At 34.1% G+C, this 25522-nt stretch overlaps 1 protein-coding gene across 1 annotated transcript; it reads left to right on the plus strand.

The window, feature by feature from the left end:
* The first annotated feature begins 12565 nt into the window (after window positions 1–12565).
* On the plus strand, window positions 12566–15484 carry LOC106770825 (uncharacterized protein At5g01610). The gene is made up of 3 exons (XM_014656640.2): window positions 12566–12795; window positions 13738–13792; window positions 14837–15484. Exons 1-3 carry the CDS (start codon window positions 12709–12711, stop codon window positions 15205–15207), a joined length of 513 nt encoding a protein of 170 aa, XP_014512126.1. The 5' UTR covers window positions 12566–12708; the 3' UTR covers window positions 15208–15484.
* Window positions 15485–25522: the final 10038 nt, after the last annotated feature.

A 25522-nucleotide genomic window follows, 5' to 3' on the forward strand; every position in this document is an offset into this window, starting at 1 on the left:
TCAGAGACGCCCCAGGAGGAGAGTTCCACCAAAGGGAGGTGCACCAGCACATGATGCAGAGCCCTTCCAGATGAGAGACATGTACATGTCTCTTATGGAGTCCAGGTTAGAGTCCATTCACAGAAGGCAGGTGGCTACTGCCGAGATGATCATAGGCATGTATGACACGCCTCCTGCTCATAGGTGGACCATGGATGAGTTCAACAACGTGGTGGCTTGGTCGGAGCAGGCATAGGAGAGTAGATCTAAGCAGCTAAAGCTCCAGATATAGAGGATGATAATGATGACGACGACTTTGAGGATGCTGAGGATGGAGAGGAGGAGGACTCTGATGATAGTATGGGCTGAGGAGCTCATATAGCATCTACTGATGGATGCTATCTACATTAGAACAAGATTTTTCTTTATCTTTTTGCTTCGTAATTTGAACTTATTTGCTTCAGTTGAGTAGTGTAGGGTTTGATGTACTTGGTTTGATATTTTATCTGATGCAGTGGTTCGATTGATATTTGTGCATGATGAGAATTGCTTGATGATACTTTGATATTGATGATGTTGAGTATGTGCACAATATGTTGTTATACAGGTGGTGGTTCACAAGTTATGTGAATATATTCATGATGATGTTGTGATTGTGATTATGATGCTAAGCAGGATGTTTATCTGGAATGTGTGGAATTATGATTGAGCCTATGAGTGAGGTTTTGAGCTCTAGAGCTTTTGATTCTATAATTTATATTTACTTGAAAGCATGAATGATTTTGCCCAATTTTATATGATTGACTGAATTGCATGCATGTGTCATATGATCAAGGCCGTTTTTGTATAAGCCCTTTCTTAGCCAATACATACAAAATTTCGTCCCATGAAAAAGAACACCATTTATTCTACCCTTTTTGAACCTAAGCCTTAAATAGGATAAAAACCCTTGTGAAAAATCTTTACCTTGAGTTAAGTTGAGAATTATTGCATGGTATTGATAAAGGTTCAAGTTTGGGATTGTTAGGAAAGATGAAGAAGAAAGAAAAAACATTGAGCTAAGGTGTTGAGCAAAGCATGAAAAAGATAGAAAAAGATAGAATGCAAAGAAAGATAAGCTCAATGAAAAAAGAGGAAAATTGGGAATGAGATTGATTGGTTAAAAGGGAATTTGTGCTTGAATTATGAATGTTTAAATAACTCTCTTAACTCGAGGATTTTGTGATCTAGAAAAACCAATTTTTCTTGTTAGCCTAAGCCACATTATAAGCCTTGAAAAAGTCCTTGTGATGACATGTGTGTGTGATAATGTTGATTGTGGTAAATAAGAAGCAATCTTGTTCTATGCGACATGTGGATAATAGAGGGAAGGAGCGACCTTTATAAACCTTTGAGTGAAAGACATTTGATTGCCTGAGTGAAACATTTTATCTGGTGAGGAAGGATTCCATGAATCTATTATTGCATCTGTGTTTAGCTAATTGATCATTCAGGAGAATAACATCTGTTGGAAATTATGTGATTGTGTGAACATTATGATGAATAATGTGAATAAAAGCATGTGTACATATTGACTAAAATCTACTAATGAGCTGATTTGAGTAATTACTTGTCTTGAAAGAAAGAGCTTTTGAATGTGATTGAACCATTGTGATGATTGGTGGAAGATTGAGTTACATCTTGTTTGCTTCAGGACAAGCAAAGTTCTAAGTTTTTGGGTGGTGATAACGGTTGAAATATCGTTATTTTTATACTTAAATTTGATACTAAACACAACCTTTATGCCTTAAAATTAGCTTGAAATCATGCATTTTATTTAAGTTAGAGAACAAGAGAGTCAAAGGTGGTTTTCTTGCTTTTATGCCTGGTTTTCCCTAGTTTTGGCAGGTTTTATCAGGAATTGGATGAAGGATATTGAAGTAGCAAGGAGCTAGACTCAAGAGAAGGTGAAAAAGTGCTTAAAAGAAGAATCGTAGGCAGGGCTGAGTGCCAAACTAGCTGAGGAGGTCTCTGCCAAACGCTTAAGCACCAACGCTGAAGGGAAAAATCAAGTGTCGCAGCCACCGCTCAGCACCACTCTACCGTTGAGTGTTGGTCTCTTTAGTAAACTCACTGTAAAACACCTGGGCGTCAACGTTGAACGTTATTCCTGAGTGTCGCACCTACCGTTGAGCGGTATCCCAATGTTGAGCACCAGTCTCTTGGGCTTGGGCCAATTTTTCTGTTATTTTATGACCTATATATTGATTTACACGACCTATAGGGGATACCTTTTGACAGAAAGAGGCGCAAAAACACACTCTTCACCCTTGGGAGGCAGATTTTGGATGCAGGAGCTCCAATCTACAAATTCTAGGGTATATACTTTCATTCTTTTCATTATTTGCATCTAGTTTCACCATGATTATGGTGAACTAAACTTCCATTTTTGTTGGGGAATTGATGTAATCCTTTGAAACTCTCATATATTGAATTGATTCTTAATTTATATGCTTTCATTCATTAATTGTTAGGGTTTTTCCCCTTTTCTCTATGCATGCCTTGTTTAACTCATTCAATAGCATGATCTTTGATTATATCTTTATGGACAAATATAGGTAGATCTAGACATGGGGGAATTTTCTCGGGAGTAATATTACCTAGACATAGGAATATGAGGACCGATTGCCTTTAAGCTTTTGTGCAAATGTAATGCATGAACAATTGCTAGGGAGACAAGACATTGTAAATTAGTAATTAGGAGTAGACTTTTTTCACCAAGACATTGGGTTTAGGGTAAATTAGAAAGTGGAATTAACATTAATGAAGGAGTAGAATTCTTAAATATATGAGAGTGGATAGGATGAAATCATAAACCCCAACAACATAATTCATTCATACATCGTTCAACTGCGTAAACTTTTGGTCAATTGATCAACCTTTGCATGTTTATTTTCTGTCTTACATCTTAAAAACATAATTTTCGTTTCTCAAGTCTAAAATAATCAAAGAAATCACATGAATGTCTAGGCCAATGAGTCTCTAGGGAAAACGATACTCGTTCTTACCATTTATATTACTTGATACAATTTAATAAACTTGTCGAACCCTTAACACTTGGCTTTGATGATCCTTAAGCTTAAGAAGGATGAACTGTAGAAATCTTCATGGACCACTATCTGAAAACCATCCGACGGATTAAAAACCTTAACCCTAAGTTTGTCCTCCAACACGTTGTAACTGTCCTTAAACTTGGACCCCTCGTAGACAGCTTATGTCGAAGACCACCAAAAACAATGGAGGAGTTTAGGGAGGGAGCAATTAAGGATATAAGGGTGGAAAAGATGCGGGAGTTTAGAAGGAAGCAAAACTAGAAGGCTGTGGGGGAGAAGAAGGAAGGAAAAAAGCCAAACGGTGCTGGTGGAAAGCCGAGTGGTTCACGACCACAAGACTTACCTCAAGGCCTATGTTTCACTTAGTACACCCCTTTGAATGCATCCCGAGCAAAGATATTGCAAGAGGATTTGAGCGTTGACTTAATGCCCATACCAAAGATGCAGCCCATCCCTTCGAGGAGGATGGAAACAAGCATTGCCTTTACCACAAGAACATGGGTCACACGACGGAGGAGTGTGTAACCCTCAAAGAAAAATTTAAGGAGTAAATTCGGGCAGGACAACTCAAAAACTACGTTAAGAGCGAGAGAAGAGAGAAAAACCCTAGGGGACAGAGTCTAGAAAGGAGGGAGTGTCTCTGTCATGGAAGGGTGGATAGGCAACAAAAAGAGATGAGAAGTAGAAGTAGAAGCCAAAGTAGAGATCGCCCGTTGTGTGGGCATATCAACACCATCTCCGAGGGATTCGGGGGTACTGGATCCTCCTCTTCGGCCTGGAAGCTCTATGTACATACTCTAAGAACGGTCCACCTGGTGGACAAGCCACTTAAAACTACGTCACTCATCACCTTCACAGATGAAGACTTTTAGGCTCCTGACATGGATCATGATGATCCTATGGCGGTCATTGTTGAGAAAGTAAGATATGGGGTGAGCAAAGTGCTTATTTACCAAGGAGGCTCAGTTAACATCTTATATTGGAAGACATTCCAAAGGGTTGACTTGTTGGAAGATCTCATTATCCTGTATAACGAGCAGATCATCGACTTTACGGGCGAATGGATGGATACATAGGGTTACGTGAAGCTCTGAACCAGGTTGGGGACCAGACATGACGATATGGGGAAGAGGGTTAGATACCTCCTAGTATAGGCAAATACATCCTACAATGTGTTGTTCAGTCTCTCGTTTCTCAATGCGTTCGGCGCCATCGTCTCGAGAGAGGGACGACATGCACGATCCACACGGGCAAGAAAATTGCCCGGGAGTGCTATGCGATGGGTTTAAAGGTGCACTTGTATGTCCCCCCTAGGAAGATCCAATGTTTTGAAGTCACAATGGCAAACTTAGACCTATGCACTAACATAGAAGACAAGATCGAACTTTATGAGGAGGTTAGACCCATCGTCTTGGGAAAGAGTGGTCATCAAATGACCATGGTGGTTAAAGACCTAGAGGGTGAGGATGAGGTCGAGCGGTGTCTCATTAGGATCTTAAGAAATATATCAAAACCTCTTTTGCTAGGATAATGACAGACACACTGGGGATTCATTCCTCCTTCATGTCACACAAACTAGCATTTTTTAAAGAGGCATACCCTGTGGTGAAGAAGAAAAGGCAGTTAGAAAAAAGAGAATAAGAAGATGACAAAAGTTGAAGTGAGCAAGCTAAAGGAAGCTGGTTTAGTTAGAGAAGTCACGTACACCACATGGCTGGCTAATGTAATGGTGGTGTAGAAGGCGAGCAGGCAATGGTGAATGTGCATTATCCCAAAGACGCTTATCCATTATCCTGTATAGATGACCTGGTAGGCAGAGCCTTATAGCATAAAATTTTTAGCTTCCAAGACACTTACTCGGGGTATAAGAAAATCTCAATGGACCCTCCTGACCAAGCCAAGACAACCTTTATAACTGAATGAGGTTACTATTGTTACGAAGTTATGTTGCTCGGTCTAAAGAACGCGGGAGTTACATACCAAAGACTTATGGACAAAATGTTCCACGAATAGATCAGAAGATACATGAAAGTGTACATTGATGGCATGGTGGTGCGTTCTTACTCAGTTGAAAGCCATGTGAGGGACTTGGAATCAGTGTTCGACCAAGTCAAAAGCTACAATATGAGACTCAATCTGGCCAAGTGCACATTTGGCGTTGGGGCAGGCAAGTTCCTGAGTTTTATCCTGATCGCCCGGGGAATCGATGTTAACCCCAACAAGTGTGCGACCATCCTCGAAATGTGAAGCCTCAGAGCTTAAAAGAGGTATAGAGCTTAGTGGGACAAATGAATTCACTTTCCCATTTCATTCCTAAACTAGTCGAGCAGATTTGACCAATATTGAAGAAAATGAAGAAGAGTTTCGAGGAGAAGAGAGATGATCATTGGAATACTATATTTGCCAAGGCAAAGCCATCTTGGCCAACCCGCTGGTCATGTTAGTATAAGAAAACCCAGACCACTAGTACAAAAAAAGCATATAACGTCGAATATTTTTTGCCTTTCACGTCGAATTTGATAACGACGTTATATCAGGAGACGTTAAATTAACGTCCAATTTAAAAAATTCGACATTGTCGAATTTTGTCAATATACGACGTTAATAAATTCTTTTTTATTTTTTTCAATAATTATGATCCTCTTTTACAGCTCTACGAGACCTGGAAAGCAGAAAAAACAACAATTTTCAGTTTTTGGTATTTTATAAAGCATGAACTATGAACAATAATATAGGATCAATCAAAGAAAAATAACAAACAACAAAGAAGTTCAATCAAACATCAAACAATAATAATAAACAAGTTCAACCAAATAAAAACAACATCAAACAAGTTCAACCAAATAAAACAACATCAAACAAGTTCAACAAAAAAATAACAAACAAGTTATCAACAAATAAGTTCTTTAAAATGAAAACGAAAACGAAAACGAAAACTAAACTCGGTTCATTGGAATAAAGTGTTGTCACTAGTGAGAGAGAAAGCAGAATGCGCCTATGAAGGACAAGAACACGAGAATAATTGGTGAAAACAAACGAAAATCATACCTAAAGTAGTTAATTAACATGCATTTGTATCAAATGAAAGAAAGATTAGATGTGATGGTCGTCAAACTTCGTTCGAAAAAAGTTTAGGCAGAGAAAGGGGTCTTGTGCGAAGATAAAGTGAGTGAATTTTCAATCTCTAGCTCAAATTTTTTTGAATTCACTAACCTTTTAACATCTAGCGCTGGGGCATTCGACGTTTTATATTCTTTTACGTCGAATTACAATTCTAAACGACCTTTAATAATTGCATTTATTTAGAAAAATGCCACCGGTCATTTTTAACATTGGCTATTGAGTGATTCGACGTTAAACGCGTGACGTTATAAGTTGTTTTTGCACTAGTGGACCCTAAGCTTGTCTACTTTGTTTGTGGCGTGCTTTAGGACGCGAAAACCAAATACTAATAGGTGGAAAAGGTGGCCCTAACGCTACTCACCACAGCCAAATGGCTACGGCCATACTTTTAGAGCCATTAGTTGGTTGTTTGAATAGACCACCCAATAACGAAGATTTTGAGAAAATCGAACCTAGTTGGATGGATGGTAGGCTAGGCGGTGTAGCCATCCGAGTTCGGATTGGGCTTCGAACCAAGGGGCTCATTCAAGGGGCGACATCTAGCCGAGTTCGACGAGTGATCTACCCAACTTCATTTAGAGGTTATACATGGATGGATCGTCTAACAAAAGGGGAGGAGGAGTTGAACAACCAAGTAGAATATGAAGCCTTGGTAGTAGGGTTAAACTTGGCCAAGGACATTGGTGTCATGCACCTTGTGTGTTGAACAGACTTTCAGTTTGTGGCCGAACAGATGAATGGGGAGTTCCAGGCTAAAGAAGATAATCTCCTCCAATATTTCCACAAGGCGTTAGCATTAGTGAAGGCCTTTAGGTCCGTGGAAAATAAACTGTTGGAAAACAGGTTGGCTTTGTTTAAACACCAAGAGGGGCGTGAATTGGTGAGGTTTCAAAATAAGAGTCTTTTTAAAATCTTTTTCACAAAGTATGAACCTTTACAAAGTTTCTTGAATCACAAGGAATGAAAATCCTAAGTGCAGCGGAACATACAAAGTTGACTATGAAAGCAGTAAAGTCAACTTAATGTAAAAGTGTAGGGATAGAGAAATCAAACGCAGATTTTTATACTGGTTCGGCCTCAATGCCTACATCCAGTATCCTTCCACAATCCGGAAGCAAATGCACTATAATGGTCAAGGTTTTTACAACAAGGCTTTTAGAGATATCTCCACGTCAAAAATATAAAACACCTCTCTAACCCTCTAACCAAAATATAGGCAATACACACAACAAGATCTGCAGCAAGATATCCCCTCTCCTGTAATTTTCAACCCACTTTGAACAATCCTTAAAGTGTATAGACTCCACGAGTCAAACCCCTTGCAATCCCAGCAAGAACATAACAACAATCTTTACAAAGATTGAAAGAAATCTTGATCAACAGATAAGCACTGTAATGTGCAAGGTATGATAAGCCAGTAAGCACATAAATCTTTCTCCTTCAAAGAACCTCTTCAAAGATCAATCACCACGGTCTTCTTGATGAGTTCTTGAAGCAAATTCTCAGAGATCACGATCTGTAAATCAAAATGAAAGTGTTAGAATTTCTAAAGTCTTTGTGATCAACTGAGGCACGTCTATTTATAGTTTTCTATAAATCAGACGCTCTTGTAGTCGACTAGGCTACTAATAAAGTCGACTGTCATTAGACAGTTATAACAGATAAGTCAAACAATAGCAGTCAACAACAACCAAATTGATTTTGCATTTAATACAGTTGACTAACAGTTAATGTCCTAACTGATTTTTGAAATATAGTCGTTACTATACACAAGCATAACAGAATTGCAAAACAAATAACTAATTAAGTCGGATCCACTACGCATGTAGTCGACTTAGGCACTTCAGCACAATTTGAAAACCTTTTCAATGCAAAATCACACATAGCACTGCTTTTAAAAATATGTGCAAAGTCACGAGTTTAAATCAACTTGCTTCATAATGAAGTCAACTTAAAACTTGCAGGTTTGTCACACATTGCGAGTTCATCAAAATGCATGTGGTTTTCCTTTTCATAACCATATGTAATGCAAACACAAGAAATGTATCAAGTATAAGATCAGTGAGTATGCATACATATATCAAAAAAAGCACATGCATGTTCAATAAGATATCATCCAATAAAGAACAAAACATGTAACACATAGAAAAACAAGTGTTATTAATAATGTTTTGTCATCATCAAAAACCAGAGTAGCTAGAGCACTCTGAGATTAAGGTTAGCTAAACCAATGCTTCCCTTATCAACAATCTCAACATAAACATGTTCCCCATGAGGAGAACATGCGAGTAAACACCTTGTCTAAGCTAGTAGTCGGTAAGGAGAAAGGACAACTCTCCATAGTGATCATGCAAGTGTTGTTGAAGTCGTTAATGGACTGCATGATGGCGGCTACTGATAACGGTCTAAAAACCATTTTTTTTACACTTAAATTTGATATCAAAACACACCCGTTATGGCTTAGAATGAGCTTAAAATCAAGCAAAACACTTAGCTTAGTCAAAAGAGAGTCAAAAGTTGTTTTTAGAGATATTATGCTTGTTTTTGCATTGTTTTGTAGGATTTGATGAAATTTGAGGATGAAAGTGAATAAGGGAGGACTTAGGCTCAAGAAAAGAGGAGAAAAGGAATAGTAGAAGAGTCAAGTTCACCGCTCAGCGCTGAGCACCAGCTTCGAGGCTGAAGTCACTATTTCTCGCTTGAGCGGCGTCGTTGAGCGTCCTGCGACTTGGAGGTCCATCGTTGAGCGGCAGAATTGAGTGTTGAGCGGTCTGCAATTATAAGGCCCACCGCTGAGCGGCCAAATTGAGCGTCGAGCGCCTAAATGATGGGCTTGAGCTTAAACTCTGTTACTTTTATGCGTTATAAATAGCCCCAGTGCGACCTTCAGAGTAATCTTTTGGCAAGCAGAGACGTCCAGAGCACTTCTACACTCCTTGGAGACGGTTTCTTGGATGCTTAGGCTCCAATTTATCAAATTTAGGGTTTATTCTTTCATCTTTTCCATTAATTCCATCTAGTTTCACCATGCCTATGGTGAGCTAAACCCTTTGTTGTTGGGGAACAATGTAATCCTTTTGAAACTCTCTTATATTGAAATTCTTATTTTATTCATATGCTTATATATCAATTGTTGGGTTTCTTATCTAAGATTAATGCTCATATCGTTTAACTCATTCGGTGTGAAGATATTTGATTTTGTCGATATGGAGACGTATGGGGAAGTCTCGAACTGATATGAATTCCCTTGATTAAGCAATACTACCTAGAGAAAAGAGTAGGACGATCAATTATTTTTGCTTCTGTAATTTACTGTATTGCTAATTACTTAGGGAGCTTAGAGATAGTAAATTAGTAATTAGTGATAAGCTCTTTTCGCCGACAGATCAGGTTTAGAGTAGACTAGAAAGTTTGCATGGCAATTGATAATAAAACGAATTTAATAAGAAAAGTAGACATAAGAGGATGGATAAGGATGAAGTTGTAAACCTTTACAACCCCATTCATTCATATCTTTTACTTGTCAATTGATTCAACTTGCATTTACATGTTTATTTTCATTTTGCATACAACCACAAAATTAATTCTTTCTCAATTCTTATGCAATCAATCTACATGAAAGATAAGGCCAAAGAGTCCTTTGGGAGAACGATACTCGGTCTTACCGTTTATATTACTTGATAACGATCTGGTACACTTGCTAGGGGCTTAACAAGTACCCTTGGGAAAGACGATTGGAGGACAAAAGTAAAGGAGTTAATGAGAAGACAAGATCTTGGAGAAGTCTGACCGACTGAGGCCAAGAAAATCACCTAGTTTGTCTTGATAGGCGAGGAAATATACAAAAGAGGTTTCACAACCCCACTCCTTAAGTGCCTCTTAGAGTAAAAAACCTAATATGTGTTGAATGAGTTTTACAATGGAGTTTGCGGATTTCACACCGATTGAAGAACACTTAAAGCCAGGCGGTTCAAGCAGGTTATTATTGGCCCATCATGGAAGATGACAACAAGCACTTTGTCTAGAGTTGTTAGGCTTTCTAGGCCCACGTAAACAACTTCAACGCCCCTCCGGCTGCTCTTCATAACATTGTATCCCACCTAGTTGTTTGCCTAGTGGGGGATGGATATAGTTGATTCATTCCTGGTCAGAAGGGCCCAAAAGAAGTTCCTTCTGATGGCCATCGACTACTTTACAAAGTGGGTTCAAGCCGAGGCATTGGCTATAATCACAGCGCAACAAGTGCAGAAATTTGCATCGAAACTCATATGTCATTTCATGTTACCTCGAACCATTATCATTGGCAACGGTAGACAATTCATTGACAAGAGGCTCACTGAATTTTACTAGGGGTTAGGCATTAAGTATGTCACAAGCTTAATGGAGCATCTATAGACCAACGACCAGACTGAAGTTGTCAACAGAATCAATTTTGCCGAGCTTAAGAGAAGGTTGGGGGAAGCTAAAGGAGCTTGGGTAGACAAGCTCCCTGAAGTACTATGGGCCTACTGTTGCACATCGCATGGTACCACCGGAGAAATTCCATTCAACTTAACATATGACATTGATGCTATCTTGCAAGTGGAAGTTGGAGAATTGTCATTGCGAAGATGAGGTGGCAATCATCCGGTCAGAGGCTTGTAAGAGAATCGTAGCGAAAAGATACAACACTAAGGTTTGGCCTAGGTGTTTCAACGAAAGGCGTGGAGGAAGACCAGCAACGGGGCTTACTGTTCGAGTCACCTGGATGAGAAGGCGATACCCAACACTTTGTTAATCACAAACCTCTAATCAAGCTTACTGGTAATTCTCACTTATTAGACATTGGGTCGTGATTACAACTTTTTTAATCATAAATCAATCTCAAAACCTATAAATACGGGTCCAAGGTAAGTAGGTGGGTGATTACATTTGTTGTAAATTTAAGATTTTACTATGATCATCAATTGATTAAATTACTGACTTGAGCGTTAGAGTGTCTTTGACAAGTATCCAACCGTACGGTTTAGAATTCAACTATTGAGAACTTGAGGAAAATTTGACTAAGTTTGTTTAAGACAACCTAAGTTAATCCAAAAAAAATGTAAATAAATATTTTATAAAAATCCTCAATCCTACATTCCATTATAAAAATTGATTTCTGAAATTGATGCAAAACAATTTAATAGATTATGTATTTAATATAATCGATTAATTCATCCAAATAAAACACATATTAAAATTAATCATTACTTTTTAAAAGAAAAAAAAAACACTTTCTTTTTAGTAGTAGAGTTTTGAGACGTAAGGAGAGAGGAGAGTGTGCTAAAATCTAAAAAATTGTTTTCTTAATCTTTTAAGTCAAAGGAAGAGTTTGTTATTCAAAGCTATAGGTGTTCTTCATTCTAGATGATATGTTCTGGTAATTGATTCATACACTTATGATTCCTGTGATTGATGTAGTTTAGGTTATTGTATGTGTCATTACTTGGTAGTTCTTATATATCTTGAAGTGTTTGAGTATTTATGGTTTTTAAGTAGATTACATAGGTGTTATTGTATTCTAACATTGATTGACAATGCATATGCAAGTAAGGTTGTTGTGATATAAAATATATGTATATTTTTAATGAATCAACCTAGTAAAAAATTGTGTAATTTTCTCTTTCTCTCTTTTAATTTTTTTTTATTCAAAAAGTTGTTATAAAAAGTTATAATTTAAACTTTCTATCATTAGCTTTAAAAAAATTATTTTTGTACAAAAGTAATATTTTTTTCTTGAAAACAATTAATTCACTACCTTTTATTGTTAATATGTGAATTTCCTATTTTAATATTAATAATTTATGATGATATGAGATTCTATTAGTTGGTATATATAATTTCTTTTTTCAAAATTACCTTCATATATAATTACTTTCTCCACATAGTAACATTTGCCATTATATAATATAAAATTCTCTTATTTGATACAAAATTTTTATTTTCTAATTCGCTCTTTATAGTTACTTCCTCCATATATAAGACAAGATAAATAATTGTTAACCTTTTTGTAATTGTCCAATAAATTTTTAATTTTCAATATTTTTTACATTAAATAAATACATAAAACAATTTAAATTATTCTTTAAAAAATTATTTTTTATAAATTTTTAATTACAATGTCTAATAACAACTTAAATTTTATTTTTTAAAATTTCCAAAATTTGAATATAATCATGAGGTTTATCTTTTCGCTAATATTATCAAAATAGAATTACTATTTAGAGTGGCAAACAACTTTGAGATAAAGAAATGCAGTCCAATACGACAAATGAAATAAATAATTGAGATTAATAAAACCAAAAGAGGTCATAAACCATAAAATAATAAATAAATAGTTATCGAGTGTGACGAAAAACTCCGAGCGAATAAGGAGCCACGTACTTCTTCTTCATCACGTTTGTGTTTTCTCTCTCTTTCTCTTTATCTGAAGGAAGAAGAGAAACAGAGAGAGAAACTTCCTTTGGATCGAAATCAAACGTTGTTGACTGAAATGGATCAGGTATTCAACAAGGTCGGATCCTATTGGTTCAACCAGAAAGCCACAAGCCAACTCAATTCCGTCGGTGACGACATCAATGTACCCTCCCTCTCCACCCCTTTTCCTTTTTCTTTCAAAATTTCTCTTCTTTTTCATCATGATCAAAAGGGAATTTCCTGAATTCAAGTATAACAAGAATTATTGTTGTTGATTTTTATGTGATCATCCCGCTATTCGGAAAAAAAAAATGTGATATTATTAGGATTTTGGATCGGTGCATGGCATCCTATGCAAATTGGAATCCTGCTTTTAGGTTACATTTGATGAATTTTGGTTGCGTGTAAATTGTAATAACTACAGTGGGAAATTGAATGTGTGGTGTATTGGTTTACTGAATGATGATTGAATCATTTCAGCATAGGAATATAGAGTTGAATGCTTAGTTTGGAAATTTGTGTTGAGAATGTACAATGGAAGGTGGAGAAGCTGTTATTTGGTTGTCCAAGTAAATAAAATTTTGTGAGAGCATGTTTCAAGGATCAACTTAAGATGCAGAGAGATGAGACATGAAAAACAATTCTCTTACTTTGATTGATCATGCTAACTGATGTCACATTATAGGCTAAAGTCCAATGTGTTTTATGGTTAGAATGTGTATAATTATGACAGGATATGGTTAAAATAAGTTTTAACTGTCATGTGCTTTGAAAGATTTTAACTCAATAAAGACGTGTTGGCTGATTAATACCGTTGTTGACTAAGGATCTAATATTCGCTCTTGTTTGCGATGATTAGTGAGGAAAGGTACAAGCATTAAGTGTTTAAGCACGATTTACCTGCATGCTCATAAATTGAAAGAAATTTAGATAATCCTTCATCATCTCAGTTCCAAACCTCATCTTGTAAGAAATAATTTACCCTCTCGTATGTTCAACTATGAATGAAAATGTTTCTGCTACTGCTAGAATATGCTAAATGTTTACGAAGAACGATCATTGCTTGATTAATTTCTATGCTGACACATTTTCTTTTGATGATCAGTCGTTGTCAAACAGTATTGAAGGGGGAACCAAATGGTTGGTCAACAAAATAAAAGGTTTGTATTTCTTATCTAATCAGTTACTCGAACATTCATCCTACAAGTGTTGCTGTAAAAGAGTTCACTTAATTTATCCATGTAATGCCACGTAAAAGAGTTGACAGAAAGTAGATCAAAACATACTCTGTTATGGTGAATCTATTCTTTTATAATGTGGATACTGACATCAATGTTTTATCTATACCTGTATGGTGTCTCTGGAATGGAAGACAGAGAACTGAAACTGGTAATGGGTAACAGTGTATCCAAGAGGACCTGCATACACCCTCACTCATATCCTCCTATTTTTCACCTCTCCTTTATATATGCATAAAAGTCAATATTTCCCTCCAGCTGTGTTGAGTGCCTTACACTCGGTTTACATTGATAATTTCATTCCTGGAATTTCGTTTCCTCTTGATAACCACTTTTTCAGTATGTTGCATTAACCTTTCCTTCTACAATTTTGGTTATATGGTCTGCTATCTTTACTTCTATAATCTGGATAACATAAATTTTCTAAACACATTAATGATGTCAAACCACCAATACTTCTGCCTTATTCCTCCATTTCTTGAATGTTTCATTACTCGAGCACATGATTTAAAATCTCATGGTGCCATTTGAAATATCACTGTTAGTATTTATAAAATACAGACAGATCTCTTCCTTGAAGGTCACATAAAAGTACATTAATATCATTATTGTAGTGTTACTTAGAGTTTTCATTTGGAATTTACAACCGATGAAAATGAAATTTGTATTTGAAATTAATAATTCAGGTTGCATACAGTCTTTCTATCCAATCATTATTTCATAAGTTGAAGATTGCATGCTTATTGAGTCTCAATGTATTACTAATTATTTATTGGGTATTTTTGTTTACCATCCCACTTTAATGGATTTTAGAAACATACTAAATTCTTATCAACCCTTTTTAACATATATTTACTTTTAACATAATACTTGAGGAAAGCTAATAAAATTCGAATGTCATCCCTGATATCCCGTTTTTATTTTAATTGACATTACGTTTGAGCTCTCATACAAATCACGTTACAGGAAAGATGCAAAAGCCATTACCAGAGTTGCTAAAGGAGTATGATCTACCAATCGGAATCTTTCCTCGTGATGCAACAAACTATGAATTCAATGAAGAGACTAGAAAGCTCATCGTTTACATTCCTCAGGTATGTGAAGTAGGCTACAAGGATTCATCAGTCTTGCGTTTCTTCACCACTGTGACCTGTTATTTGGAGAAAGGAAAGCTAGCAGAGATAGAAGGAATGAAGACAAAAGTGTTGATCTGGGTGAAAGTGACAACCATCATGTCAGAGGGATCGAAGCTTTATGTGACAGCTGGCATGAAGAAAACAAGGAGTAGGGAAGCATATGAGGTTACAAGAGATGGTGTATGCGTAGATAAGTTCTAAAACCCTTGCATCATGTTTGTTAATAGCTTTTACAATCAGTTAAATCCCTGTCTGTTCTTATGGGCTCTTTCTATCTCCTTTTACGTGAATGGTTATTGTAATTTGCAAGTAGTATACAAATATCCACTTCAAATATTGCCATTTTACTTGAATGTTGTAATTTGGTGAAAGTGAAATGTCCCTTTCGTCCTTGATCATCTAGGGTATGTTTGGTTTTCTTTCAGGAGATCTCCAATGACCATTGAAAAAGTAAAATTGAAAAAGCCTTTTCAGTGAATTTCAGTTGAGTCCAATTGTAAATTGAGATGGCTTAATTTAAAAGCTCAATTTGAAATGGAAGGAGTGGGAGGTTGCTTTTGCAATCTCAGTTAGTCAAATGAGATTTTCATTAAAATTTAGATGGAGTTGGAAACAACATGGAAACTGGTCACAGAATACCAGCTTTCAGCACAGATTACAAATTAACTCGCAGATTCAAAATCAACGTGCCTACAATGTACTATACTGTCATGTTAGTGAAGATGTTTTTGCATAAATGGAATATGAGCAGTGCTTACCCCAACTCTACAAATCTATAACTATTTGATTATACAGATTTTTTTATTAATTAGGAAGTGTTAAGAAAAACTCTGACTTTAATATGGTTAAGATTCGTAAGAACTTTAAGTTTAATTCATTTCTAAAGAACTGACTGTTTGTAAGATAAAGTTTACTTCTATTTATAATGTAAATTTGTTTTATTTTTAGTCTGATTTGAGATTTCTAATAAAGATCTCGGTTATATATTTTTACTGTTATTCTCTGTAAGAAGATATATATGTTAAATCTCTGTAATATTTATCATCACTTATTTTGCTCCCCATCCAACACCTATGTGTTTTTTTTCCTGCACATATAGCAAAATATAGCGGAATTTAGTTTTCAGTTCGTGCCTTTAATTCCAACAAAATATTTAGAACATATTTAAACCTCTAAGTATTCAGAAGTAATTTTTGACTTTTTATGAACCTTCAGATAAAAACTCACCAAATTGAGCCCTTCTCAACATATTCCTATACATTTTACAGTCACAGTTAATAGGATAAAGATACATGGACAACATTTTTTGACAACATTTGAACATCATCATACGTGTCATTGTGTGATTGGTTCATGGTGGTGTCATTGTGTCATTTGGACCAATCACACAATGACACGTATGATTGATGTTCAAATGTTGTCTATGTATCATTATCCCAGTTAATAAATCAACTCTGATCTATTATTAAATGTGTTTGATTAAACTATTTATGCAAGTGCAACTTTAGTCTATATGTCTAGACGCGTAGCATCAACCATGACATATACACACGCAAAAACTTCCCTAGTTGCGTGCCATACACAAGCTCTATCTTCAGATTTGTCTGCTAGCAAACAATCTCAGAGCAATTGTTATCAGTTTCAAAATTTGACTATTGGCCATTGGTGTAAAAACCACTGCTGAGTTGTTTTTCATTACATGTGGTCCTCAGCACATGGTATCCATGTGTAGTTTCAAAGGCCAGAAGGCTCTTCCAAGCAGTACTAATGGCATTGAAATGACAATGAACTGATTTGATATGTATGAGAAAAAAATAGGTATCAAGTTTTTCTTCATCTGGACTTTTCAAAAGTGACAGATCGATCTATAGGGAAATGATACATATATAAAATGCAGTTTAGTTGAAGAGTTTTATTTCGATTTTAAATTTGTTGAGACAATATTATTAAAATTAATTACTACAGTTGAGTTATTTTCTGTTTTGAAGTATCTTCGAGTTTTAAATGATGTTAAACTATTTGTTATATTTAAGTGTATGAACTACACAAGTTTTTTTTTTTTTTTACTGTGTCTAATCCTGTCAGTAATATAAGTTAACCCCGATGGCCATGTTGATTATTTCTTTTGGTAAAGATAATGTGTTTAAATTTTACCTTTTTCCAAATGCTTGGATATTTGCATTACCTCTTGTAGTCTTCATAAAATAGGCAGCAAATTCATTGCCTCTAGAACAAGCATTTTTGGAGTTATACAAAACACGAACAATAAGACTTAACATTCATTTCGGTAATCCCCAAAATTTTCTTGGGATTCTAGCTTTTTTCTAAATTTTACAAAATCTTTCCAATCCTTTTAAAAACATTATATTATTACTCCATTTTTAATTTACGCATACACTTTTAAAAATTTTAAAACATTACATTTACAATTTGTGAAAGGGGGGCGTACCATTGTAATGATGAAAAAAGTAGGAATTATAAATGTAATTTGATAAAAGGGTGTTCCTCCCTACACCTCCCCAAGTGAGACCTGTACCTCCCCATTAATTTAATTTATTTCAAAAATATTTTACACCTTCCCACTATTTTTTTTATTCCAAAAATACCCTACACCTCCCCACTATCCTTAACAATCTTTTTTTTTTCTCTCTCTACATTGATGGAGCATTCACGTGGTTTAGATTTGAATTTGTAACATATTACAAAATAAAAAATTCAGAGGAAACTTCAATATTAGTATTTCCATCTTATAAAATTAAAAGTTAAATGTAAATACAAAATAATAAACATAATAATATTAATAGTAAATAATGATATATTATTATTATTATATACTAATTTTATAATGACGAAAGAACTAAATAAATTCTAAATCTTTAACAAATAACCTTTTTTATATTTTAAGTATTTAATAATATTTTTATATTATTTATCTAATAAATTAAATATTTTATTCAAGTTATTTGAGTCAAACATGTCGGTAAGTTAAAACATAATGTAATGTTAAAAATTATAGGTATTATATGTAAAAAAAAGATACATGTATATAAACATTTTTCTAGAAATTTAGAACAAAATTTTATAAGTAATTTGAAAAAAAAATATATTCAACAATGAAAATAAGATTGAACCAAACTTATTTAAGAAAATAAATCTAACTTCAAATTTAAGTCATGTAAATGCTCCAGGAGCCATGTAAATGCTCCATTAATGTAGAGAGAGAAAGAGAAAGATTGTTAAGAATAGTGGGGAGGTGTAGGGTATTTTTGGAATAAAAAAAATAGTGGGGAGGGGTAGAATATTTTTGAAATAAATTAAATTAATGGGGAAGTACAGGTCTCACTTGAGGAGATGTAGGGAGCAACTCCCTTGATAAAATATAGATGATTGTTATTGTAGTTTACTCTACTTTTTTGTAAAATAATATCGCCTTCTGTGTAAACGAATTAGAGAAACAAACCCATTAACTATAAACTTTTAAATCATGTTATCGTAAATAAATAATAGACTTGTGAAATTAATTCATCTTATGATACTTAACATTAATTGATATGAATTGGGGTCAAAAAGATTTATAAAACTAAAAAAAAACTTTTTTTAAAAAGTTTACAAAGTGAAATATTCATGAAGTTCTTTGGGTTATGATAACTCTATAAGCCTTTTTTTAACATGTTAAACTATTTTATTTATAATAATATGTTCCTAATCATACTTAAAAGTTTTTTTTTATTAAGTTAACATGTTAGTTTAATTGATGCTGTAACTTAATCATATTGAATCAAATTATGTAAGTGTATTAACATATAGTTTTTTATTTTAATTTTAATTTTGTAAAATTGTGTGTATTTTTATTCAATTTTGATATGCAAAAATGTTTATGGTAACTATTGTATAAAAGCAATAACTTATTTGATTTTTAGATGGATGATTCTTTAAAAAAAAAAACATTTCGTTTTAAAGTGAAACTTATTATATTTTAGATTTTAAAACTATAACTTTTATTAAACTACCTTTGTACAATAAAATTTTTAAATTATAATTTTTTTATATTCAACTTTCACAATGTTTTGATTGAAGAAAAAAAAATATTAGTAAAATATTATGTGAAAACTGCTTAAAATAAATAAAAAAAATAATTAAAAATGTATTAAAAACGGACCAATTTAATTTTGAGAAGTCATTTTCGTCTTAATCATGTACCAAATCAATTTATACATAACTTTGGAAGCTAAAACTTTTAAAAATCCCCGGATAAAAAAAAAAAGTGGAACACTAATAAATAAATTATATAATGTGGTAATTTTTCTAAGTTTGACATGAAATTTGGATACTATCAAAGTAAATTTCTAAGAAAAAATAAACACAAAACCGCACAGTACCTTTTGAACATTACAAATGGAATATAATGCGATTAAAAAAATGCACCATCTGAATTCCAAAGCATTATTAATAATATTTTAATTTCCTATTCAAAATTTATCTTTATGATGGTTTAATATTCTCAAAATCAGTGGAAAAACACATAAAATATTTAAAGACTTGATAAAACAGAAAGGGCTTAGTAACCAATTTTGTCTCCAGTTTCGTTGACAAATCTCAATTTAGTCTCTCGTTTTAAAAGTGTTTGAAATGAGTCTTCACTTTCAAAATTAAGTCAAATTAGTCTCTTTTGTTAAACAGAATCAAATGGTCTTAAAGGTTTAATAATTTAGCATAAGAGATATTATTTTATAGATATATCTATAAAAGAATATCTCTTCTGCCAAATCATCAAGCCCTTAACGTTGTTTGTTTTTGTTTGACGGAAGGGACTAATTTAATTCACAATTTTGAAAGTAAGGATCCATTTCAATCAGCTTTAAAACGAGGGACTAAATTGAAATTTGTCAACAAAACTGAGAACAAAATTGACTATTAAACCAACAGAAAGGGTAATAGTATCAACTAAAAAGATGCACATAACCCAAACCACAAGAAACTATTTAGGTATGAAATGTATAAAGAAACAATTACCCCATTCTCAAGAAGTGTAAAATCGGCTACAAAATTTCCTAATGAAATGAAAATGAAAACCATTTGTAAAGATTTTCAGGATCTTTAGATTATGTATCAGATTATATTCCAAACATTAGTATCGTGGCTAGATCACTATGCAATAGATTAAGAAAAAAAATCATATACCATGTCTGGTTCGATGTGAAAACCAAAGTAAACATACTCTATCTCTCCAAACATGACTGAATTTTCCAACTTGTGGTCCAAAAGTATTGCTTAAATTAATGCAAAAAAGGTATTTGAAACACTTATCTATTTAGAATTTACATTCACACAATTTTATTTTATTTAGGAAACAGAAAAAAAATTATAAAAGTAATAATTTAAATGTTAAATAAGTCAAACAAATCCAAGAACGCATACATTTATAAATGCATGTTATTAAAAAAAATTCTCATAAAGAATTTTGAATTACATTTATAATAATTATTGAAAATAAATGAGTGTTTAAAATAATATAAAGATTTATTATTATTTACTAATTTAAGTCCATTTCAATCCCAAACATGTAATGATCCAAGAAAATAATTTACTTTTTTTTTCTTTTGAGTTATGCAAAATCATTATATTATGGTTGTATGGATAACAGGAATTATACACAATCATGAGATAAAATCTAATATAGGCTAATAAAAACATTTAAGTCTTTAAAAATACATCAAAAGTACTAAAATTTTTCAAAATAGTAAACAAAAATATTACATTGCATCACTCTATCACTCTATATTACTGTATTCATAACTACCATCAAAGCAAACTCTTCAACCTACTAATTAGTATTATCACCACTTGTATTTTCATCTTCTCACAATGCTCCCATAAAAAACGCATGATCTTAAAGGATAATGAGCCTATAGTAGTTAGGAAGAAAAAAGTAAAAGTGAGAGTAGGAGAATTGGCGCAAAGAAGCAAGAAGACGCACGTGAGGATGTCCATTCTGGTGAAGGAGAACATCTTATTATAAGAAGGATTCTTCATAATCAACCTAGTTCACAAGAGCTCACACAAAAAGACAACATCTTCCATACTTGGTTGTTGTGAATAATGACTCATGTGAACTAGGTTTTTGCACTATGTATTTTTCTTCATTCTTAACCTTATAAATGTTATATGACATAATACCTATGAATGTTTGTCACATTTTGTTGGGAAGGCCTTGACTTTTTGATAAAGAATCTTTACATAATGGCCACACCATGAGATAATCATCACTCATAATAAAAGAAAGTTTGCACTTCATCCTCTCACATCATCCATAGTGAAAGAGGATCGAGCACAAATGAGAAAGAAAATAGAACAAGAAAGGGAAAAAGAAGAAGGTAAAAGAAAATAAAAGACATCTTTTGTTCTAAGTGTCAAACCATGATGCACAAGTCTCAAGAATTCCCCAACAAGAAAATTATGATGTTAAGGGCCAGAGGCTTTTTTAAAGATATAAAGGTCTCCTTACCATCTCCCTCTAGAAGCATGGCAAGAAAAGACCTAAAAGATTCTTGTGTTGGAAATAAAATCTTAAAGAAACATACTTCTACTTTCCAAGACTTTAATCATTCATTTGATTTAAGGTGTATTCTTCTTGGGAGCTATAGCCTTCACATACTTACTATTATAACACTTGTTCTAATTTATGTTATAAAGTGGGTATTTGACCTCGACGAAAAAGTAAGAGAGAATTGGACATAATGAAGATGAGGAAGTTGCCTTAGCCCATGTTGAAGATTTGAGGGAAAATCCTTTTCAAGAGGGAATGAATGATGACAAATCCCCTAACCATGGTCAAACACTTTCAAGAAGAGTGGAAGTCATCCTTGAATATGGTATTAACTCTACCTTGTGGACCACCTTTGGAGCCATCATGGAGCATAGCTTGAAGAGTGGTGTAGGTTCTTTAGGCCATTGTATTTGGCCATGTAGTGCAGGTTTGCTTAAGGCTTTGTATTAAGGCCTAATTAGCATAGGGTTTTCCTTAAGTTAGACATCCAAACCAAGTGGAAAGTGTGTGTCATATATCATGCTTCCATTGGAGAGGATTTGTTTTTAGAAATTATCACATGACACCCTGAGAGTGGAGAGGATTTCTTTTTGGTGGTGGCCACATGTCCCTCCACCATTGGAGAGAATTTGTGACACATGGTTCTTTTTGCTGGTTTAACCAAACTTGAAATACAGAAACCAGTTTTCCAATTCATATATTCACAAAATTCATCAATTTACAGTTTAAACCATGCTATCACCATGTTATCATCAATTCATCAATTCAAAAGTAAAATTAAAAGCTAAAGCAAATGATATCATCAAAACAAAAAGAACTTAAAGGAAAAACCTAAAGTTATAGCTAATGAAAATGTTGATTCATATATTCTGCGCATTCCTATCTAAACTTCCCTATTGTGGCATCTGTCAATGAAGAGGTATTGGTTAACCGCGCTGTAAAATCAAGGAAACTTTACTATTATATTCATTCTAATGTGAAAAGTTGATTAAGATTTGTAAGATTTCAAATGTAAATTTTACATCAGTCCAATGTGCTCTGATTCCTGCTTGGATGATTGTCTTCATCCATAACATGATGTAGTAGCCACATGTCCAGGAATCTGTCTGCTTGTTACACTAAACATGTGAAAGAACATAGTCAAATGTAATGGTTTAAATTTGACAACAAAAATTAATAAGTTAAAGATCAATGAATTCCAACCTTAGGATATATAATTTCAAGCTGTTGTGTTATGGGCCTAGCTATTACTCTAAACAAATTTGAAACATTAGAAATATAAGTTAATATATTAATATCATAATGAATTGATGTCAATGAATGCAGTACTTACGTTTGTAACAAGGACTCCAAATCTGATTTCATCTTTCTACGAAGAGAACAAAACCATACAACTTTTGCTTTTCTTAGAATGATCATCATTATTTGCCAATGGCCCTTAACATGTAGCAACAAATAGTGAGTTTATTGATTAAATTTTGGTAAAATTTGACAATATTGAGTAACACATTCCCATCAATGTATGGCGCAATATGCAACTCTCTTTTAGACTCAGTCATTCATGTTTGCATATATGATTGTCTCGAATCCAATGTGTTTCCAGATGGTTGAATGGTATGAGGTTCAAGAAATTCATACATTGTTGAACGACCTTGGTCCACTATGATGGTGTCCATGTACCTATAACAATAAATTTAAGTATATTTATTAAAAAGTAATAATACTAATATTCAAAAAGTTAAATAACAATTGAAAAACTTATATGCACCATAGTTGTATGCGTGAAATGTTCAACATTCTTTCTCCACCAACGACCTTCAGTGTATCATTTAAAGCAATATACAATGGCACATGCACTGGACGCCACATGTCCTTAACTCCCACTCCATCTCTACCGGTCCTTTATTCAACTTATGTAATTTCTTCATTAATATGGCTAGAGGCTCATCATCATCTTCTGCTTCCTCATGATCTTCATGGCTCACAAGTTTAGCCATTGGTTGTTTGCGAGGACGATAGAACCACAAGACACATTTATAAAAGTTATGAATCATTTAATTATAACTTGAAGATTTAAATAATAAAAATAAGAATATAATATCGTCGGTGGGCCAAAATATGGCATGATCGTAGCCTTAGACCAAGCTATAAATGTGCCTAAGGCCTCCGCCACAAATTGGATTTCAAATGTAAGCACTGACACTCAAACATGGGGTTCTCTAACTTCATCAATCGTGACCCGCGCGTGAGTGGGCGATAAAGGAGAACCATGAAGGGATTTAGCCTCCTACAATCTGTCGTCCCACGACCACTACAGGCGGAGGATCCTCATCAACCAAAAGCTCATATTGAATAGTGTAATCAGTAGGATCTGTAGTAGAGCATGAGCCTTTGGTGCTCACACGAGGTGCGGTAAGATCATCAACCAAAATTTGATCGAGGTCGTACCCGAATCAAATTTAATGTTCAATTAAATGTAGTATATACTAGGAGAATGACCCCTAGGTCGTCTCTCAAAGACCAAATGTGGTTTGGGAATTAGATCAAACACATGGTAAGGGGTGATGAATCATTATTTTGTACTGTTCATTTAGCTTTTCGCACCGAATTGTGTTAGTGAATTGTGTTTAATTCTCCATTATTGTCTCATTTTCACTATTTAGGCTTAATTAGACTATTAATTCTTATTTTAATTAATTTGAATTATTTGGGCCTAATTATTCCGATTATTATTGGCAGGACAATTTTGGAATCATATTTTGGGACAAAAAGAGTGTGGCCACGTCAATAGTTGTATTTAATTTCGTTTTGTAATTTTAATTATGTTAGTTTTGGACATATTTGACCTTTGTGCCTAGTTTTGGTCAATTTTTAGGAGAAGCTCGTACTAAGGGCATAAATGTAATTTTGGGTCTATAAACCCCAAATCAGATTTTAGGTTTACTTTTCTCCCCTCATTTACGTTTTTCCTTTAGGTCTTGAAGCTTGGGACATTTTCTCCCCCTCCCCCCCTTTTGGGGGTTTAGGTCTTGTTCCTTTTTCCTTTCAATTAATGAATGATTCTCGTTTTTTAATTTTAATTGCATTTGCATTTCTTGCTTTCATTTTTTATTTCAGTTTCATTTCCCTATTTCCATTTCGTTTTGGTGTTGCAATTTAATTGCCGAATTTCTTTTCAAGTTTCGTTTCCAATTTCTTCTTACATTTTTGTTCCAGCTCACCATTTACATTTCTGAATTTACATTGGTATGTTATTTCGTTTTCCCAATTTATGTTGCGTTTTTTAATCTGTTTTGCAATTCCATTTTGTGCATTTTCATTCCAGATTTAATGTTGTCTTACATTCTGTTTTGTTGTGTTGATTTCATCTTGATGGTAGCTTAAATCTATTTGGGTTGGTGATTATGGATATTGTTTTGCATCCTTGAGAATTCTGGATTGTATTAATGGAGCTTTCTTACCTTGCATGAGGTCAATTCAGTCTGTGTTCACAATTTGGTATACGCTTAGTTGCCTAATTGATGTTTCATTTTCGCTTAATTAATTGGGTTGTGGGTGCAGATTTGATTGGACTTGTGCAATGTGTTTGCTTAATTCACGTTTTTTAAGACTGGATTAACCTTCGATTAGTTGGTTAATTCGTGTTGGATTAGGGGTAAGAACAGTGTTTAATTGTGTTAATTTGTGATTGAACGCATTGCAATTGATGTAGACACCAACCTGTTTTTAATATGTTTTTGCATTCGTGTTCAATTTACTTCATTTCCATTCACAAAACTTTCCATAATCAACCCCCCGCCAATTGTTCGACCTATTTCTTAAACCACTTTGATACAGTGTTGAGCAATGGCAGGCTGGCATTGAGCGCCAACTCATTATGCAGGATTGAAAGCATTTTAGCTCTTGACCATTCGGCGCCAGTTTTGTACTGCTTAGTGCCATAAAATATGAATACTTTGGCATTGAGTA

The sequence above is a fragment of the Vigna radiata genome, chromosome 8, assembly GCF_000741045.1.
Source record: "Vigna radiata var. radiata cultivar VC1973A chromosome 8, Vradiata_ver6, whole genome shotgun sequence".
In the NCBI taxonomy this organism is placed as follows: Eukaryota; Viridiplantae; Streptophyta; class Magnoliopsida; order Fabales; family Fabaceae; genus Vigna; species Vigna radiata.

Coding starts and splice junctions, on each gene's coding strand:
- LOC106770825 (XM_014656640.2), top strand. CDS start 12,709: ATGGATCAGGTATTCAACAAGGTCGGATCCTATTGGTTCAACCAGAAA. Junction 12,796..13,737: donor CCGTCGGTGACGACATCAAT/GTACCCTCCCTC, acceptor TTTGATGATCAG/TCGTTGTCAAACAGTATTGA. Junction 13,793..14,836: donor GTTGGTCAACAAAATAAAAG/GTTTGTATTTCT, acceptor ATCACGTTACAG/GAAAGATGCAAAAGCCATTA.